The following is an 18,581-nucleotide window of genomic DNA, read 5'->3' as shown; positions in this document are numbered from 1 at the left end:
TCAATCTCCCAGATCAGTTTTAATAAGTAGGGTAAGTTCCTAGAGAGCCATCAGGACCCTGAAATTTATGCTCTGCAATGGCTTCTCTTTTCCTTGGACAAGGCTTTTGGGACAGAGAAGAAATCACCCATGCAGTTCTGCCGATCAGAATGTCTCATGTGAATGCGACATCAAGAATCTTATGCTCCTGTGCTTAACACAGAGCAGTTTTGTGGTTCTTGTGCATCACTAATGAGCTTTGTTCCCCTTCAACAGATCTGTTTACTTAGGCTTAAAGGATAGCTAAAATTTGGCCCAATTTCTTATACTGAGGTTTTTTTCTATCTTTGTTAATGAACATATGCAAATATTCTACTTACAAGAATAGGAGTCAATTATATTCTGTGGGGAAAAAATAGCAAACTCTGGATAATCTGTTGGTTTTCCTACCCATGGTAGCATAAGGGATACATCATGCATTGTTCTCACACTCCTATGATATGTATGTTCTCAGACCCACATCACCTCACACAGTAGAATTATATACAATAATATATAAGCAATGCCCAGGAAAAAAATGGACACAATATGATTTTGTTTGAATATGCCTTTATATTCCAAGAACTTCATTGCCTATCAAGTTCAGATTCTTCATGGACTGAGATGGTCATTTTCATTATCTGCACCAGTTTCAGACAGGAGTTAAGTGGAATTAGAAAGCCTGCAAACCCAAAGCACCTGAAGGCAGGCTCACCGGCTTCTCTCTGGCTGAGCAGATGGAAAATAGATAAACAATTAACTTCAGACTGAGTCATAAAATCAACATAATACAGAGGATAAGCAGGGAAAGGAAATGACAGATGAAGAAAATATACAGTTACAATCTGTACATGCTGTCTTAAAGCAATAAAACTTCAGGAGACCAAAATTCCAAGACAGGGAGGAGAAGGATAACAAATTTTAAAGCGTGATGTACAGATACTGACATAGAGATGTTTAAGTTCAGGTTTTGAAGGCTGTAAGATGTTTGGACTATAGTGACAATGGCATGCTGGTGCTTATACTGGGCTGGAAATTGGTCTTAGATGGTAGTTGTAGTTCTTGCATTGACTTTCTTGACCTATCATTCTCTGTGGCTAAAAGAATTAATTTTCTGGGAAAAATGGGAAAGAGCAATAAAAAAGCAAATTCACTGAAACGCTCACATAATGATTTGTGGGATTATTCTGCACTACTGATTGCAGTGCAATGTTAATTTCTGTCTGATTCCCAGGTCACAAGCCCAGGCATCAGTTTGAAGGTCCACATGAAGGAAGTTAATAAATCTTGCATGGTCACTTACAGTTAAGTACCTTAAATTGTCTTATACCACCATGTTTGATATGAAATTTGGTATCATTGGAGGCTTCAGCAAGAGAACCATAGAGTGAAAAGAAAGATTCGAGGTAGCAGCTCCTTAGAAGGATGAATGCATACAGTTAGGATCACGCTGGGTAAACTGTTCCTATTATTGAATAAGCTTTTTCAGGTCCAGTTTTGTAAATTCTCCATTCTATTTTTAAAAGGTTTATGGGATACATAAGTATTTGGTTCAGTCTTCCTCCGAAGTTCATAGGATTTGTTTCTAAACTAATTTTTGCTATTTCTCTTATTATCGCTATTCATTTCTAAGAGCATCTTCCAAAATAAAGAGTAGCTCAAAGTACATTCTTTATACACTTGTTTCAGTAAAATAGGCCTGTATTTTAAAAAATAAAATAGAAGGAAGAAACAGCCCATATGGTTATGCTACAGTTTAGCAAGGGAAAGATTAATGAAAATGTTTTATAGGCTGCTTTATCAAAGTTAATGCTGATGATTTAAATGCACTTACTTGAACAAGAAAAAAGGAAATTAACAGTGTATAATCATAAGAATTTCTCTGCAGAATATTTATGATTTATATCTTTTGGGGGGGAAATGAGAGGCATAGATTAATTATGATCTTACGATATAAGAAGCTAACCTTTAGTTACATTGTTTTAAAATTCTAGTTTTTCACAAATCTCATCAGAACAATGACTATGCAAACTTCAGGACTTCTCAGTCTAGTAAATGTGGAAACTTTAGGTAATGCAAAAGATAGACGATATTTTAGAAAACTAATAATATGCTGGAATGATCCCAGTATTTCAGCATCAATTGGAAGAGTACTTGCTACAGCCTTCCTATTGTTTTCATGATTTAAAATCAGGCATATCTTAAATGACTGCTCTTCTTCTTTTATAATGAAATGAATGCATAAAGGTAAACATTGAAGATATACTGACTTGCTGTAACTCTGGAAAATACAGACTGACCATTCAGTTCTTCCACTATTTAGAGCATATTTCTCTGCACAGGCACTCAACAGAGTCCAAACATATGGCTTTAAACTGCAACAGAGTAGATTTAGATTAGATATGAGCAAGAAATTCTTCACTATGAGGGTGGTGAGGCGCTGGCACAGGTTGCCCGGAAAAGCTGTGGCTGCCCCATCCCTGGCAGTGTTCAAAGCCAGGTTGGATGGGGCTTTGAGCAACCTGGTGTAGTGGAAAAAGTCCCTGCTCATATCAGGAACTAGAAGACCCAAAGATCAAGTAAAGAGAAGTTTTAGAGTTACTGTCTTACTATGTGCTGGTATTGAATCTTGCTGACAAAAAAACAATGTTCAAAAACCTTAGGCTGATGCTTTCAAAAGAGGACTTTGTCCTGTGTGTCTGCATTTTGAGTTACAAGGCAGGAAAATGGCTGTATGTCTGTAGGGTTGATGCATTTGCTTTCAATATCACCTCTAGAAAGTGCTGACATTTCTAAATGTGTATCTGCTTGTCCATTGCTATTTTTAAAAGCAAGTAGAAATGAATGTAGTATTTGCATAAGTACTTGTAGATGTTTGGATTGAGATCATAGAATCACAGAACGGTTTTGGTTGGAAGGGACCTTACAGATCACCTATTTCCAACCCCCTGCCATAGGCAGGGACACTTGTCACTAGACCAGGTTGCTCAAAGCCTTGAACACTGCCAGGGATGGGGCATCTCCAAATGAATGTTCTGGATAACCCAAAATTTGTGCCACTTCTTTTAATTCTCCATGTATAGCTGTGCCTAAACTGTTCTGGCTTAGGGGAGGTTTGTCTGTAACTTAAAGACTTCTGTCTGTGGCTTTTAAAGGCAGTGGTTTCCTTTGTTCCAGCAATTCATTTTAGGTAACCTTCAGATTTGTATGAAACAATGTGACTCAGGACATTGGAAATAATCACTGTGATGAAATACTAGGCGATAGGAATGCAGCCTGCTGCCCTGCAGATGAATTCTGCCAACGAAGTAACAAATCCCAACCAGTTCAAATATCTTGCAATCTTAAATATCCTGCCAAGAATCAAGAATAGGGGAGATGTGGGTAGTGTGACCACATGGCCCTAAAATGCAGCATTGCCACTGCAATGAGTTTGCAAGGCTTGTCAGGACTGAGGCTTGGCAAGCTTGCCCTCTTTAAACCCTTCTTGACCTCCCCTCAACTTTGTTTTACATGGTTTAGCTGTAACACCAGTTTTTCTAAGTGACTAAGTGTCTACAAGTAACTGGTTTTGCTCTTCCTTTGTGCAGTATTACCGTGTCTTTATGTCACTAACATGATGGTGCAATTTTAGCTGTACTATTATTAATGTTGATTGGTTTTCTGCCTAGCCTTATTTTTTTTCTTTTTCTGGAGTAATTATATGTGCTTTAGTAATGATTCTTGGATTACTGCTGAGATTCAGTTATACTAATTATAAATTCTTGGATTTTTATATATATGAGATGTGTTTCCCCTTTGCCCATATCAAGATCTTGAGGGTAACAATAGACAGAGATATACACCATAAGAGGTAGTTTCTAAATGCTTTCTGGGGTAAACCTTCAAAGGGTCACCAAAAAGGAACATACCTTACATATGTGGGTTTTTATTCATAGAATCATAGAATAGTTAAGGTTGGAAAGGACCTTAAGATCATTTCATTGCAACCCCCCTGCCATGGGCAGGGACGCCTCACCCTATACCATATTGCTCAAGGCTCTGTCGAACCTGGCCTTTCTGTCAAATTATTGCAGGTGGATATGAAAACAGCCAAATCACAGCAGACCATGTACAATTGAAAATAGGTGCAGTTTCAGAGTTTGTGGGCAAGTTAAGAAAGGCATTTCAAAAGTTATTTCTCGATATTTAAAATAAATACAGACCAACCCCCCCCCCCCCCTTTACTGCACCAGTCTGAGTTTTGTTGTTCATCCAGAGAATTCCCTATTTTTCTTTGTCAGAAAATTTAACATTCTGAGTGATGAATGTGAAAAGCTTGGCATGCTGTTCACAATAGGTTGAATAAATACAGGGATTTTCCAGGGGTGAGGCAGGGAGTGTGTACAGCTTAGTAATACTTTCCTCTATCAGCAGGCAAGCACCACTGTGTGACTGGAGCAGAGCAAAGATGACCCTAAACAATGCAATATCTACTGAGTTTATTCAGTATTTTTAAGTTTAAGAAAAAATCAGAATGATCACCCATGTTTGCATGATCTTAGTAATTAAGGAGAGGTTCACACCAGGCCATACATTCTGAGATGAGCTTCTGCTGTTAGCAGCTCTCATCTGCTTGCCTGCAGTTTGCGTTACTGTATGCACAGATGAATATTGCCTCAGGAAAAAAAAGAAAACCCTCCACTTGCAGGTTAGTTAGAAATAAACTAATTGGATCTCAGTGCAAATATATTCTCTCAATGCACATACATAATTTTCTCGTCAGTGGCATTTATGCGTGCACATCAAAAGAGGAAAATCCCTAAGGGCTCAGTTAAAACCAACCATAGCAAAGAAATTCAGGAATCTCCCACCAGAGCATGCCCCGTTTTGCCTACTTTATATCACGCAGACTTTGAATGCAATCTGCAGCAGCCAGGCAGAACAGGACATGCCTTGGCTTTAGGGCTGCTCATTTCTGGAGTCTTAAAAATTAAGCTCTTAAGAACTTACTGTCTTCCTCGTGAGAGCACATGGCCCATGGGAGGTAGTGTCACAAACATACATGCAAGGTGAAAGAACTCTCCTCCCTGCATTCTTGTGCAGTTGGGTATATTCACAGTGATCCCTTTTAACAGGTTTTTCCTAGATGGCCGGGGGGGGGGGGGGGGGGTGTGGGGGGTTGGAACTAGATGATCCTAAGGTCCTTTCCAACTCTAACTATTCTATGATTCTATATGAAGGAACAAGGCTGTGAAATAATAAAAGAGGTGGCATGGAGGTGACATGAGACTCAGGCTGGGGGTGCCTGGGTTTGGACCATTTTAGTGCTATTTCTGAGTGACGGGTGCCTGACCTATAGGTCTGAACCAGAAGTGGCTGAGCAGTGTGTGTTCCCACTGGGACCCTACTGCTTGCTGTGGGATGCTGCTGCTGGAGCAGGGATACAGGAGAGTGGTCATGACAATAATAATAACACCAATAATAATAATAACAACAACAATCATAGAATAATAATACAATAACAGTACAAAAATAATAATAGTAATACAAATAATAATTATATAATCCCACACTGCCGAATAAAACCTTTAAAGAGGAAACCCGACCAGAAACCCATAGGCATAAAGTGATGCGGGAGGGAGGCGCTGGCCCCGCGCCCCGCCCCGGCCCCGCGCAGCCCCGGCCCGCGGAGCGGCGCGGATGGGCGCGGAGGCGGAGCGCTGAGATGCGATGCGCAGGATGTCGTTCAAGGTGAGCCGGGAGCCGGGAGCCGGGGAGAGGGGAGGGGGGATGCGCGTTTGTCTTCCCGCTTTGTGCCGGCAGCCCGTGAGATGCTCCGTCATATTCTTGGATGTGGGCATTGATTTATTATGTTTTTCTTTAGGAAATAAGGAAATAAACCAGCAGCGTCCTTCCCGGGCTGTGGGGTGCTGCGGTGGCAGCCGAGGGAGCGGTGCTTTCCACCGCAGACATCCCCTCAGGAGAATGCCTGGTTAGCGTTACATAAACTGCTAGCCTCCATGGAGCTTCACGCTGGCTTTAGGGTGGCCAGGCTCAGCGCGGCGGGGTTTGGTGCAGTCGGGAGCCTCCTCTGCACTTTTCTGGTCATCTTTGCTAGTGCTGGTTGCGTAAGAGTTAGGAGGCAGCCTTTATTCGTGCTGTTTGTTTTGGGTTACAGTGGCCACTGAAGCTGGGCTGGTTTGTTCCCTTTTCTGTCTGTGACTCCTGTCACTTTTTGTACTTTTTCCATCCAAAACGATGCAAGAGCAGTCATTTTAAAAGATCACCGGAAATAAGTTTGGCTTTTTTTTTATCTGAGGATAGGATTAGTGAAATCAATTGGCCTTATATGAGATGTACATCTTCTTGGTTATGCACTTTCTGGATGCTGCGCTTGCCCTTCTCTTATTGATCACCAGCTGAGTGCCAGACACTTGCCATATTGCCTGTGTTGCATTGCTTTATTTGTTGGATTATTCCCTGTGCTTGCCTCTCACTCCTGCCAAGGTGTCTCCCTGCTGGGATTGCTGCTGCTGCAGTGGCACCCTGTTAGCTCCATGGTAGTGCAGCAGGTGGTTTCCACCTGCACTTAAAGCCCTAATGGGGCAGGAAGCAGGGTACCTTTAATCACAGTGCAGCTCAGCCTTAGCTTTACCCTGGATGGTGAGATCTCTGTGGTCACCCCCTTTTTGGTCCCACACTGGTCTCACACCTGCCTTTTTTTCTTAGTCTCTTCTGTTGCTCCATTCTGTGTCCGTGAGTTTTTTCCCACCTTTGTTCCCCACAGGAATCCACCCTAAAGGATGCTAGTCCCATGCTGTTGGTGGTGCTATCCACTTCTTCTTGCCTTGTTTTTCTAGCCTCCTTTTTTAGCTTTGTCCTTCAGGTTTTCTTTTCTATTCTGTTCCCATCAGCTCTTTTTCTGTGCTGTATTTCTCACTTTCTATTCCCTCAAGTACTCCTGTTCAAGGCAGCTCACTCACTGCCAGCTCTCTCTCCCTCTGGAGAACTTCAGCCCCCACCTCCCTCTGCTTTTTCTCTCTTTTATGTGTCTTTTTCTGTTGGCATTTTCACTTTCTCTCGGAAGACCCTGTACTTGGATTCCTGACATCTCTGTTTGCCACTGTCTATTCATGTTTTTCATTTGATTATCCTACTTACTCATGAGGTAGCATTTATCTTGCTTTCTCACTGTCTACACATATGAATATCCCCTCTTCTTCTACTAGCTTTTGCCTGTCTAAACTTACATTTCTATCTTGAAATACTTTTCTTTTTTATCAGCATCCTTCGTATAAGCTATATTGTTATCTAATAAATTCCTCTCTCTTTCCTCCTCAGGTCCACTAACATTTTCCACTCTATCATGCTTGATCCCAATTTCCAGTTCTTCTTCTTCAAACTTTTTACTCAATTTCTCCTTTCCATTAGGAATTGTTTAGAAACTGAGAAAGAAAAGGGAATTTTCTTGTATTTTGACAGAACAAGATACAGCCACCAGGCCAGTGTTCTCCTCATCTCCTTTCTCTTTGCCTATGCCTCTTTTCTTTCAACTTCAAGATCACTGTTTAAAAATGGTACTGTTCTTAATCAGTTGTTACCCCACTATGACCTGCCTCTTCTCTGCAAACAGCAAGTCAAAGGTAGGGCAGGGAGCAGAAGCTGCTGATCACAGCACTTAAATGATACTTTTCCCCTCAATATTCTTAAGATGACATATACAAACACATTAGTGCATTTTCTTTTTTCTGTATTCCTGCATAGAAATGGTCTTGTCAGATTTATAATGTATATTTTCCTCTAGGCCATTTTTGAATGGTCCAGAGGAGTCCACAAGTCCTGAGGAGGGCCAGAAGCTCTCCTATGAAGGCAGTCTGAGAAAGCTATGCTTGTTCTGCCTGGAGAAGCAAAGGCCTCAGGAAAACCATACAGCAGTCTTCCAGTACCTAAAAGGGGGCATACAAGAAAGACAGAGAGGGACTTTTTATCAGGGCATGTAGGGACAGGACAAGGGAGAATGGCTTTAAACTGAAAGAGGGGAGATTGTGATTGTGTATTAGGAAGAAATTCTTCACTATGAGGGTGCTGAGGCACTGGCACGGGTTGCTCAGAGAAATTGTGGATTCCCCATCCCTGGCAGTGTTCAAGGCCAGGCTGGATGGGGCTTCGAGCAACCTGGTCTAGTAGAAGGTATCCTGACCGTGGCAGGGGGTTGGAACCAAACGATCTCTAAGGTCCCTTCCAACCCAAGGCAATATGATTCTATGAGTTTATGGTTCTATGATTCTATGAATAACTATTTTTGCTTGATGTCAGTACAGCATGAATATAATGCCAGTTTTTCATCTTTGGGCCCTCATGAAAGTATATAAAAAATAGAAATGAGTAGCACAGCCAGAGTTTGAAATAATGCTCTGGAGATCTTGATGAGGTAGAGAAAATTGTATCCTGAAAGTTGCTGATGCTGGAACAAATGACATTATGAAACATGTCATTTTCACCAAAGCCATTAGCTAATCGCTTTTTCAAACATTTATTACATTCTGTTCCCAGACTGTCAATACTGAGAATCAATCATTTACTTTACGGCGGCTTTAGGAGCAGACTAGCTTTGTAATAAGAATTGCATGGAAATTGTATCCATTTAAGCTCTTGAAATTCAACAGTACCTCTCCCTAAGTATCTGATGAGACAGGATTGAGTCCATAACTGAAAAACAGCAGTCAAGGTTTATGTCACATACTGCTATTTAAAACCCATTTATTGCTCAAAAATTATTCAATTAATAAGATTAGTAATCCCAAAGTAGTGCCTTACATTTGGCCTACCAGTGATGTCAGCATTGCTGATATCACCTGAAAATGAAGAGCAGCAAGGTATAAATCCTTGGTTTGAAAGCAGAAAAGAAATTGCCACATGGTACTCCCTGAGGCTGTCCTTGTAGCATGCACAGATCACCTGAATGATTTTGCAAATTCCATTCATCTTAGTAGATAAAATAGCTCAGATTTGTGTTTGCTTTTTTTATCTAATCACAGTATGGTTGATGGTCTGAGCATGTTGTTTACTCTATTTTTATACAAGGAAGTGGGGGCACAAGGGGAAATACGAGTACTGATAACAGTTGCTCCAAACTGGGTCAAAAGCACCACTGGGAAAAACCTGATTTCATATCCTTGATGCACTGGAGAATTCTTCCATTCCTTGGGTCTGATCCAAAGCAGGAGGACAACTTTGCTGGAGAGCTACTTTAGTAATTACAAGGGGGAAAAAAAAGAGGTAGAAGTTTACGATTTTTGGACTTCTACTTCCAGACTAACGTAGCACTGGCAACTTAGTTCTCTCCTCATGTAAATTGATGAAAGCAGGTAAAGAGTTCCTGAATATTCATTCTAGCTCTTGCCTATCTGATAAATAAAGGTGATATCGTAAGGTGGGCATAACAAAATGCAGTCACATTGCTGCTGTGCCCTCTTCTAGAAAACCTGTCTGGATGAAATAAATCTTTCCTTGTATGGATATCTTGCCATGTCCTAAAGTTTTCTCAACATTTAAAGGATAGAGTGAGGTATAAAAAGAATAGATAGATAGATAGATAGATAGAGATACAGATGTATTTGTAGATATATAGATTAGATTAGATATAGATATAAATAGGGTTAGAGATATATGAAGGAATTTGGTTTCCCATTCAGAAAGGTCTAAATAGAGTTCTTTGCAATAACTTTCCACTTAATATCATAATAAAGTAAGACAATATTTCTAACTACCAGCTCTACAATTAAGTAGCTGCCTAATAAATCAGATCAGGGGTAGAGCAGTTGATGTCATCTACCTGGACTTGTGTAAAGCGTTAGACACTGTCCCACACGACATTCTTGTCTCTAAATTGGAGAGACATCAATTTGATAAATGGACCACTCGGTGGATAAAGAACTGGCTGGATGGCCACACACAAAGAGTTGTGGTCAATGGCTCAGTGTCCGGCTGGAGATCAGTAACTAGAGGTGTCCCTCAGGGATGGGTGTTGGGACCGGTCTTGTTTAACATCTTTGTTGCTGACATGGACAGTGGGATTGAGTGCACCCTCAGCAAGTTTGCCGATGACACCAAGCTGTGTGGTTCGGTTGATATGCTGGAGGGAAGGAATGCCATCCAGAGGGACCTTGACACGCTTGTGAGGTGGGCTGATGCCAACCTCATGAAGTTTAACCATGCCAAGTGCAAGGTCCTACACAGGGGTCGGAGCAATCCCAGGCACAGCTACAGGCTCAGCAGAGAAGAGATTCAGAGCAGCCCTGCGGAGAAGGACTTGGGGGTGCTGGTCGATGAGAAAATGAACATGAGCTGGCTTCAGTGTGCGCTCGCAGCCCAGAAAGCCAACTGTATCCTGGGCTGCACCAAAAGGAGTGTGACCAGCAGGTTGAAGGAGGTGATCCTGGCCCTCTACTCTGCTCTCGTGAGACCACACTTGGAGTATTGTGTGCAGTTCTAGTATCCTCAACATAAAAAGGACACGGAACTGTTGGACCAAGTCCGGAGGAGGGTCATGAGGATGATCAGGGGACTGGAGCACCTCCCATATGAAGATAGGCTGAGAAAGTTGGGGCTGTTCAGCCTGGAGAAGAGAAGGCTGCGTGGAGAACTCATAGCAGCCTTCCAGTATTTGAAGGGGGCCTATAGGGATGCTGGGGATGGACTCCTCATTAGGGACTGTAGTGACAGGACAAGGGGTAATGGGTTAAAACTTAAACAGGGGAAGTTTAGATTGGATATAAGGAGGAAATTCTTTCCTGTTAGGGTGGTGAGGCACTGGAATAGGTTGTCCAGGGAGGTTGTGAATGCTCCATCCCTGGCAGTGTTCAAGGCCAGGTTGGACGAAGCCTTGGGTAATATGGTTTAGAGCGAGGTGTCCCTGCCCATGGCAGGTGGGTTGGAACTTGATGATCTTATGGTCCTTTCCAACCCTAACTATTCTATGATTCTATAAAGGGCAACATGGGCCACTGTGTGCTTAGGGCAACTGTTTGGTTTTATGTAAAATGTTAGTGGTTAAAAATGTGAAGACAGGAAAACACTACTGCGTTGCCAGCAAGGGTATAAACTGCTAGCTTCCCTTTGATTGACATTATCTACAGATTCACCTGGGAAAATGTATTAGCTGTGAAAGGAAGAACAGAATTTGATCTTGCTATATATCGTTCTTACTGTATTTTTCAGACTCCTGATCCTGTGTGTGCTGGCACAAGAAATATTGCTATCAATTTATAGGAAGTGTCGTATAATTTATTGAGTTGTTGAAATTTCTCTCATCTCAAACAACTGCCAGTTTTCTAATCTATGAATATTAAAAATGCAGCTCATGGAAAGTGATCAGTGTGACAGATATGTGATAGATTCATACAGGATTTGTCCTGTGTCTGTTGGTTTCTGTGAGGTTCATTACCCTTGCATCAGTGAAGCAAGCATTTCAAACTCTCCTCTATGTGTGCATTTTAAGCATCAAGCATAAAACCATTCAATCCTGATTCTCTACCTCATTACACATGTCTACTGACATTTAGACGTGGAGAAGCATGTATTACATTTTCTGAAGCTGAATGATTGACTTCTATCTACTGTGCACTCTGTTTGGATTATCCTGAAGGCAGGATTCACTGGAGAGCAAGACCCCCAGCTATTTTTGACACTGTTTTTGTCTAAGATGACTGTCAGTGAAAAGGTGCTTTACTGAACTGTTGATGGTTTTAGGCCTCATGAACAAACAGCAGCATGAGTCTGCTTTAGGATACATACTATTGCCATCACAGTGCTGTTTTGCCTCCATAATTCATCCGTCACAATGCTTACCTGTCAGGGCAGCATTTTGGCAGCTGCTTGCCTGGATCTAACAAAGAGGCCAGGTGGAAAGTCTGTGTCTTTTTCTGCTGTCCTCCTCCTGTGTTGGGGCAGTGATAATTTGCTTCTATCCAGAAGAAGTCACACTGTGGCATTGTTTCTAAGACTAAGAAAGCCTCAAAAGAGGATTATATTATTACCAATTTGTTTAATAGTGGACTGTGTTATCTAGACTTCAGGGTTCCCTAATTTTGACTTACACATTGCCCTACATACCTAGTAAATGAATCTGTAAGTCTATACACAGAAAGATTTTATCCCTTTTTTTTCCTGGCATCACTCAGGAGATATTTCATGTGCCCACAGTTACAGGGTGTTAACTCCAGGGAGGAGGCAGACCAAACAGTATGAGAAATGCATGAGCAATACTTTTTGCTGTGGTGGGACTTGAAAAGACAAAAAAGGAGACAGCAGAGAGCCAGCCTAAAACCTGGGAGCATGTCCTGCAGCAGGGCATGTCAGCAGGATGATTCAGCCTTTCTAACTGTGCTCTGCCCCATCACAGAAGCAGACAGTACAGGTGCTAGTTAGCACATTGTTTTCTGTGCTGTTTCCCTGTGGATCTGGACTAGCATCATCGACTCTCATTACAGAGCAAGCTAAGAGACATAGGCTGCCATGGACACAGGGAAAACCTGAAAAAACACGAGGTAGTATGGAGAGGCTGATCCCTTTAATTGCACAAAGAAATTAAATTAGCTTCTCTTTCATGCTCTGGTTTTGAAAGAACAGCACACTTGAGCTGAAACGTGCCTGGCTTGAATGCAGAATTCACATGTGTATGTTTGTCCAATGTATCTTCCAAAGTGGTTCCTTTCTTTCTTTTTCTTTCTTTTTTTTTCACCAGAAAGAAACACCACTTGCCAATGCTGCATTTTGGGCTGCGAGAAAAGGAAACCTGGCTCTCCTCCAGCTGCTGATGAACAGTGGGCGAGTAGATGTGGACTGCAAAGACAGTGTATGCACATGAGGCACCTACACCCTGGGCACTGATTTTGCATCACTTTCCATAGCCCGCTGTGCAGAGGGTGTGGCAGGCATCTAACAATAGGCATATAAGAGTCTTATGGCACTTAGGGATGATTTAAAACCTTATCTTGTCAGGAAGCCAGTTTGAAGCTGAAGATAAAATGGCATGATGATTTACATCAATGGCAAGGGGTGAGGAATTTGCCAGCACTCAAAAATGTGTCTTACACAGTTATTTGTGGTGCTGACATTAAAAGCACAGATCCTAACACCTCGGGCTTCTCTTTGCAAGGAAATGTCATTATAGTAATAGATCACAGTGAAGAGTCAACTCAGCTAAGCCCAGGTAGCAATGATTCTGTCAGCTTGCAAAGCTCCTCATAATTAGAGGAATTACTGGCCTCCTAACTGCTGATCCTCCCCCACCCCAGTATCTCCTGGACTTGGCACCAAGGCCAAGCAAAGAGTAGCACAGTCACATGGGAGATAGATTTCATGGGGATTTCCTTACTGTAATTGGCATGGGTTGAAATCACTTTTGAGATTAGAAATGGAGTGAAAACACAGATACGTCTTGCTATTCTGCCTAGGGTATATGGAGAGGTACTTGATTGTACTGTGGCAAAGAGCAGGGGAAAGCTGAGATTGAGAAATTCCCAGGTTTCTATTGTTTGGAGCTGGGCCTGGCTTACTGGGAGTTGTGTCTGTGTTGCACAGGATTATTGTTCACATTTCCAGCCTGAAACATGAACCTGCCACAACCTCTCTTACTTTGAATATCTTAAAAGTGCAAAAGATTTTCTAAGCCCATTGACTTCAACCCATCTTTTAATTTTAGTTTCATTTTTACCCTGTAGGCAAGTATTTGTCCTGCACTACTTCTGGAGGTGATGCTATGGCTGTCTTTCTGACAGGAAGGGAAGGATGTTCGGATAGGGAATGAAGTAAGCAGGACAGATCGATGTAAAGAAATAAGGTCCATCACTCCTTGATCTTTCTTAAAAGAAGGCTAACTTTAGTAAAGATTTTTTACAATGCACTGTAAAATATCTGCCTTATCCATTCTATCAGGTATACACATTTTCTAGATTATAATATTCTGGTATGATTAAGGCTGCATGCTTCTTTTTTGAAACATACATTCCTTCTTTATGTGTGAATTGTTTAGAGGATAAGTTTCATCCCTAGGCATGTGGTTTCTGTGAGTTGTCTGCAGACCATATATATATAACCTAAATCTTACCTGGTTCATGGAAGTAGTGACCTTACGGTGTACTGTGGGAACTTCAACACATAGTTCTGGTATGGAAAGTTCTCTCATATAAAGTGAAAAGATTACTCTCATCATTTGGATAGGGAATTAGTATTCAAATCACCCAGACCTTGCTCCTGACTGACTCAGAATTAAGTGACTCAGCTAAGTCACTCAGCTCCTGTGTCTAAGTTTATTCTCCTGGAAATGATGCAAAGATCTTTGGGATTCTCTGATAAAAATGCTGTGCATAAACCAAAAACATTCTTGTTACCCTTGTTTCACTTATTTTGGGACAATAAGGCAAAGTCATTGCATACATATTTGTTGAATGGTCAGGCCTTAGCACTGCAGACAAGTCTGTAATGTTTTTGCTTTAACACCCACTAATTGCTCATTTTCAAAGTATTCTTGATAGCAAGCTTTAAATTATAGCAAATTTTTCAATTATCATAAGCTTCTTTCAGCTTTTCAGAAGAGGTGGTGCTGTCTCTTCCATTCAGCCTGATTAATTGCTGAAGGTGTCTGTAGAAGGTACTGACTTGTTTTTCCTTATTCCCAGCTTGGCACAACAGCTCTGATGGTAGCATCTTACTATGGCCACAAAGACTGTGTACGGGAATTGGTGTTGCAAGGAGCAGATATCAATCTGCAGAGAGAGGTAGGAGAAGTTCTGCATTCAAACAGGGATTAAGTGACCGTTGGCTTATTACAAATAATAAGAGTGTTGTAGTGTTGTCTGCTGCTTTTTTTGCCAGTTGCTTCTGTGTTACTTGCATGTATAAACAGGGTCTGTTCTGAGGACATCAAGGAATCAGATGTCTGGATTTTATAATAGGAAATGAGATGCCAGAGGAACATATATAAATAATTCATCACACATTTCCAGCACATCTGGTTGGTGAGGGTCAGTTACATCTGAGATGTAACTCCAGGGTTACACCGTTAATGCATCTGCAGTTTTACTTATCAGCACAGTAACTTACAGCTCTCCAGATGAGACATCCTTTACCACTCGATTTTCAGAGTCCAGTCATTAAAATGGAATGGATGTCATTACTAGCCTGGGGATTATTTTGGCTCACTATGTTTTGGAGTTTCTGCCTTTTGGTCTGAGCCAACTCATCTCTAACAATCCCACAGTTTAATCACCTGTACCCTTCCTTGCAACTTTGCTTTGCCTTCAAGGCATCTCTTGCACCATGCTTGCTTGTGGCTGCCTTAGGGAAGCTGCCTTCCCCTCGTACTCCACACAGATGTTTGTAAGGAGTACCTGCAGCTGCTCTGGTCTGTGTGCTGTATATGCAGAGAGCAGAATGGCTCTGGGACAACAACAGTTGTACTGGTCCTAAGAGCAGAGCAGTTTAAGGAGGGCATGCAGTAACATGGGAAGGCGGCTGGTAGTGCAGGACAGCAGTATGTTTGTTGCTTTAACAATACAAGCCAATGTTTCTCACTTTCCTTGGAAACCTGGAACCAGAGAATTAATCTCATGCTGACACCTGCAAGTTACTGAGTCAGTGAATGCTGTGTTCGATGATAAGAGTGTCTTTGCACTTACTGGCCTAAACTTGCTCTAACCATGAATGTCAGTGTCTTTCAGGGGGGTCCTGTTCCAGCAAAACTTGCATTTAAACATGTCCCTTCCCTTAGGTAAACACTGCTTGAAAAGCAGGGACAAAAGGAAAAGTTGAGAACAGTTTTATGGGGCTGCTCTTGAGTATTGCTCAGGATGTAGTGATTCAGCAAGCCAACAAAAAGAAACCCTGAAATCCTCCAAAATTACTCTGTTGCAGAAAAGAAGCAACACGGATGACGTTTAAGCCCTAAAGACAAATGGCACTGTTTTGAAACTAAATTCAATCAGTAGCTTAACCAGTGCTCTTGTACTCTGAAGGTGTTGTGAAGCTTAGGGAAGTGAAAGCCCCATAGATGTGTCTGGAAGAGGAGGCTCTGAAATGGTGTCAAGAGACCTATTGTAAAGGCATTAGACATTGGAGTGAATTTCATGTGGAATAGGTGTTGGGTTCAAATTAGCTGTTCCTGTTAGGCAGGATTGTTCTTTTCTCACTCTGGGCTTTTTTTCCCTATCTGGTGACTGAGTAGAAGTTACTAAATCCTAAGAGGTCTATACGAGTAACTGTGCAGAAGCCCCTTACGATATTTGGATTTTATTCAAATATACAATGATGGACAGATTTCTCAGTGCAATAGGAGTAGAACTGACCTAAGATACCTGGTGTCCTCAGAAGTCTTTTCAGCTGATATGGAATAGATTGTGAATACTTTTAGATTTGAAAGTGTCTAATGTGTTTTGGGGTTTTTTTAATCCATTTTATTCCTTACAGTCCGGTGCAACTCCTCTGTTCTTTGCTGCACAGCAAGGCCACAACGATGTAGTGAAGTTTCTCTTTGAATTTGGAGCCTCTACTGAATTTAGGAATAAAGTAAGATGATGGGTCTGGTTTTGCATGCTGATACATTCCAACAATCAAGGCTTTTTTTCCTGTTCACATGAAACATGACATGGCAGCAGGAGGATGATAAAAGGATTTCCTCTCTTGAATATTTTCTGCATAATATGTGTAAAACAATATGTTGTGAAAATATTAACTTGGAGCTAGCTTCTGTTACCTAGAATTAATGGCTTAAGTTGATCAAAGGTCAGTCCCTTGATAGCGATAGTTGATAGTCTTTATTCTCAAGCCATCCTACAGTGCAAGAGGAAAAGGTCTTCTTATACATGTTAGGTAGGATCCCATTTTAGGTGTATATGTACAACTTGCAAAGAATGGAATATCATCTATTTCGGGATGTCTCTGGGTGCTACCATAGGATGCTTAAAAGCATAATGGCTTGGGTCCTCCCTAAATTCCTATTTACCCATCTGTGCCAGGATGAAATGCACCTCAGAGCTTGTATTTATTTGTTCATGTCAATCCTTTTACAAAATCTTCTCAGGATAGCCGGAAGCACAGATGGTAGAGCCTGGGTTGGTTCATCCCCTGTTGTGGGGTGAACAGCTTCAATTCATCACTGACATCAGTGTATCAATTCAGTTTCTGTGTCCAAAGCAGTACTAGAACCTCTGCTTTCAGCAAACAGAACCAAACCCAGTATATTTTCATTACATATGCTTGTTCTTGATACACTGGCCACATTGGAGCATCCCAATAATTTGCAAAGGCACTTGCCACTCACTTACCCTGGGATCCACAGCAATGTGTTTAAAGAAGGAATAGTTCTTTACCCCACAGCAATCAAACCTTAAAGATGTTATAGTCTGTGATTTGAATTACTCCTTTGAAATTGTTTGATCTTTCATAACAATTTATGAGCCTTATGAAGCATGCAAAATATACTGACATGAGTCAGTAGGGCAGATAAAAGGGAGTAAAGATCTAAATTAAAACAAAGATATTCCTGCATTCTGATGCTCCTAATGGCTTCAGGCTTTGGACAAATGCGGGTTTGGGCTCTACTGTTGCTCACCTTGAAACTTTTCTCCCAGCCCCCATATTCCTGGCTGCCTCTTCTGAATTTATATCTGACATGGCCCATGTGCCAGTCCTAAGTACCTTTTGAACTACTTTTTAAGCACTCAAAGTATGACACAAGCTATTGTGCCTGAAAAAGCTCATACTATCTGAGCAAAGGATAGCGGAGTTAAAATAATCTGTGCAAGATCAAAGTGACACTGGTTTGGGGGGGTTGTGGAGTCTCCCACATTGGAGATATTCAAGGCCCGCCTGGACAAGTTCCTGTGTGATGTACTCTAGGTTACCCTGCTCTTGCAGGGGCGTTGGACCAGATGATCTCTCCAGGTCCCTTCCGATCCTTGGGATTCTGTGACGAGTTGAGGTTAGCTATCATGTCATGCTCTCTTTAATGAAAGGGCCTGCTCTCTCTCAACAGTGACATGAGGGCTTTGCTAGATTCATCATTAATGCTGGGCTCTATCCTGGAAATTGTCATGTTCATACTTTCACTCATCCCTTGCTTGGGAACTGCAGCTTTCTTCCGAAGTAAGGACCTAGACACAGGAATACAAATACTTAGAGCTTCCAGACTTGGCTTTGGTAACCCACCAAAGTTTTAGGCTGAGGCTTGCTGGGAAGCTAACTTGTACTTTGTGCAGCAGTGTGTACCTGAGCAGGAGGCTCCACTGAGAAGGTGTGCATTGAGAGTGTGCATCTTCCACTGGCCTTCGAGTGTGGTTTTGTATCTGTTCTATTTTCCTATTTAATAATGTGTTTTCCATAGCTTGGAATTATTCCATCAAACCATCCTTCTGTTAAAAGGTGACTACGATAATAAGCTCCTCCATCCCCTCCAAACCCAGAAACAATATAGCTGACAAAATATGCCTTTTCAGGTCAGACATATGGCATTTTCCGATTAAAGTGCTCAGCTAGGAGCAGTGCTGGAAAAGATATAGCTGATCCTGGCTGGTTTTGAAGGG

At 41.7% G+C, this 18,581-nt stretch overlaps 1 protein-coding gene across 3 annotated transcripts in view; it reads left to right on the top strand.

Moving 5' to 3' along the window:
* The window catches only part of ANKRD29 (ankyrin repeat domain 29), a 36,241-nt gene that overhangs the window by 1,025 nt on the left and 16,635 nt on the right, over nucleotides 1–18,581 (top strand). The window contains exons 1-4 of one of the 3 annotated variants that reach the window (XM_061360513.1): nucleotides 5,627–5,751; nucleotides 12,746–12,856; nucleotides 14,682–14,780; nucleotides 16,468–16,566. In XM_061360513.1, the coding sequence (XP_061216497.1) occupies nucleotides 5,731–5,751; nucleotides 12,746–12,856; nucleotides 14,682–14,780; nucleotides 16,468–16,566 (330 nt within the window). In that variant the 5' untranslated portion in view covers nucleotides 5,627–5,730. Of the gene's footprint in view, nucleotides 1–5,626; nucleotides 5,752–12,745; nucleotides 12,857–14,681; nucleotides 14,781–16,467; nucleotides 16,567–18,581 lie in introns of those variants that run through there. The other 2 variants (XM_061360515.1, XM_061360516.1) reach the window with 2 other exon arrangements.

This window comes from Neopsephotus bourkii, unplaced genomic scaffold (assembly GCF_033783945.1).
Source record: "Neopsephotus bourkii isolate Nb327-2 ecotype Australia unplaced genomic scaffold, CSIRO-AGI_Nbou_v1 NB_1027, whole genome shotgun sequence".
Taxonomy (NCBI): domain Eukaryota; kingdom Metazoa; phylum Chordata; class Aves; order Psittaciformes; family Psittacidae; genus Neopsephotus; species Neopsephotus bourkii.
This window is presented reverse-complemented; position numbering and strand designations above follow the sequence as displayed.